We start from the raw sequence: 1,245 nt of genomic DNA on the forward strand, positions 1-1,245 counted from the left end.
ACCTGCCAGATTTACGTTTCAAAAGCAATAAATATACTGCATTATACGTAGTAAATCTCGTTTCAGTTCTCACCAACAAAATTAATCGTTTCACAGAGCGGAGACCCTATAAATACATGGCCCTGCGTATCGTTTGCCACCACACCACCAACAAGCACAAGTTGAGATCGAGGTCGTGGTATGGAGATAGAGAATTGGCAAGTAGCTATGGCCCGGCTGGGGCACAAGATCACCGCAGTGGAACTGCTGCCGCTGCTCATCCTCCTGCCGCTGACGACGCTCTCTTCCATGGCATCGGCCACACGCCGCTCGCCGGCAGCACTGAGCGGCGAGGGTTTTGCGGTGCTGAGGAAGGTCCCAACCGGACCAAGCAACGAGACCAGCGACCCGCCGCCGCCACCGTCTCAAGTGGCTGAGAGCCCTGTCGTCGACTTCCCGGTGCTGAGAAAGGTTCCTACTGGACCAAGCAACGAGACCAGCGACCCACCACCACCGCCGTCTCAAGTGGCTGAGAGCCCTGTGGTCGACTTGCCGGTGCTGAGGAAGGTTCCCACTGGACCAAGCAACGTGACAAGCGATCCACCGCCGCCGCCGTCAGTCGCCACGAGCGCTTGGTTCCCAGAGCTGCAGGGGCGATTTTGATGATTGTACTGCCGTTATCATGCATTGGGATTTCATCATGTAAACTCACATTTGTACTGACATAATATAATGCATATGCCGTGATCGTAACATTTCCTTTGGATCCATAGTGGAAAAGAAATATTACATATATGATCAATGAGTTCATGTTGTGATTGTTTTTTACATTGCATGGATCGATATAGAAAACACGTCAGGACCACTCCTGCCGGAACCCACCTCGTCCTCCGAGTTCGCACAGAATCAAACTGACGTCGCAGTCGCAGCGGCAGGAGCCGGAGACAGACCGTACCTGCAGCGCTGCCTGAGCTTTGGGCCAGAAACGCCGGCTCACGGTTGCGTCAACATGTGTATGGGGTAGCCATCATTCATAAGGATTGAACCTATCTGTTGCCAGCGCAACACGTATATTATGAGCCTCTTTAGCTTTCTCAAGATGAATGCCATCAAAGTAGGTCCATGCTTCACCCTCGGATGCATGTACCATCCCATCAGGATTGTATCGTTTGCCATTTTTGCACCATGTCATCTGTTTTCGCGGATTCCTCGGTCTTGTATAGCCGTTGGATCCTCGGTATGAACGAAAGGTGTCGTAGGATTGTC

At 52.0% G+C, this 1,245-nt stretch overlaps 1 protein-coding gene across 1 annotated transcript; it reads left to right on the forward strand.

Moving 5' to 3' along the window:
* The first annotated feature begins 207 nt into the window (after positions 1–207).
* Positions 208–642, forward strand: LOC136510557 (proline-rich receptor-like protein kinase PERK12). Its single transcript, XM_066504965.1, has one exon. The coding sequence runs from the start codon at positions 208–210 to the stop codon at positions 640–642; it is 435 nt and encodes a 144-aa protein (XP_066361062.1).
* The last annotated feature ends 603 nt before the right edge of the window (positions 643–1,245 follow it).

Source organism: Miscanthus floridulus, chromosome 16, assembly GCF_019320115.1.
Source record: "Miscanthus floridulus cultivar M001 chromosome 16, ASM1932011v1, whole genome shotgun sequence".
NCBI classification, from domain to species: domain Eukaryota; kingdom Viridiplantae; phylum Streptophyta; class Magnoliopsida; order Poales; family Poaceae; genus Miscanthus; species Miscanthus floridulus.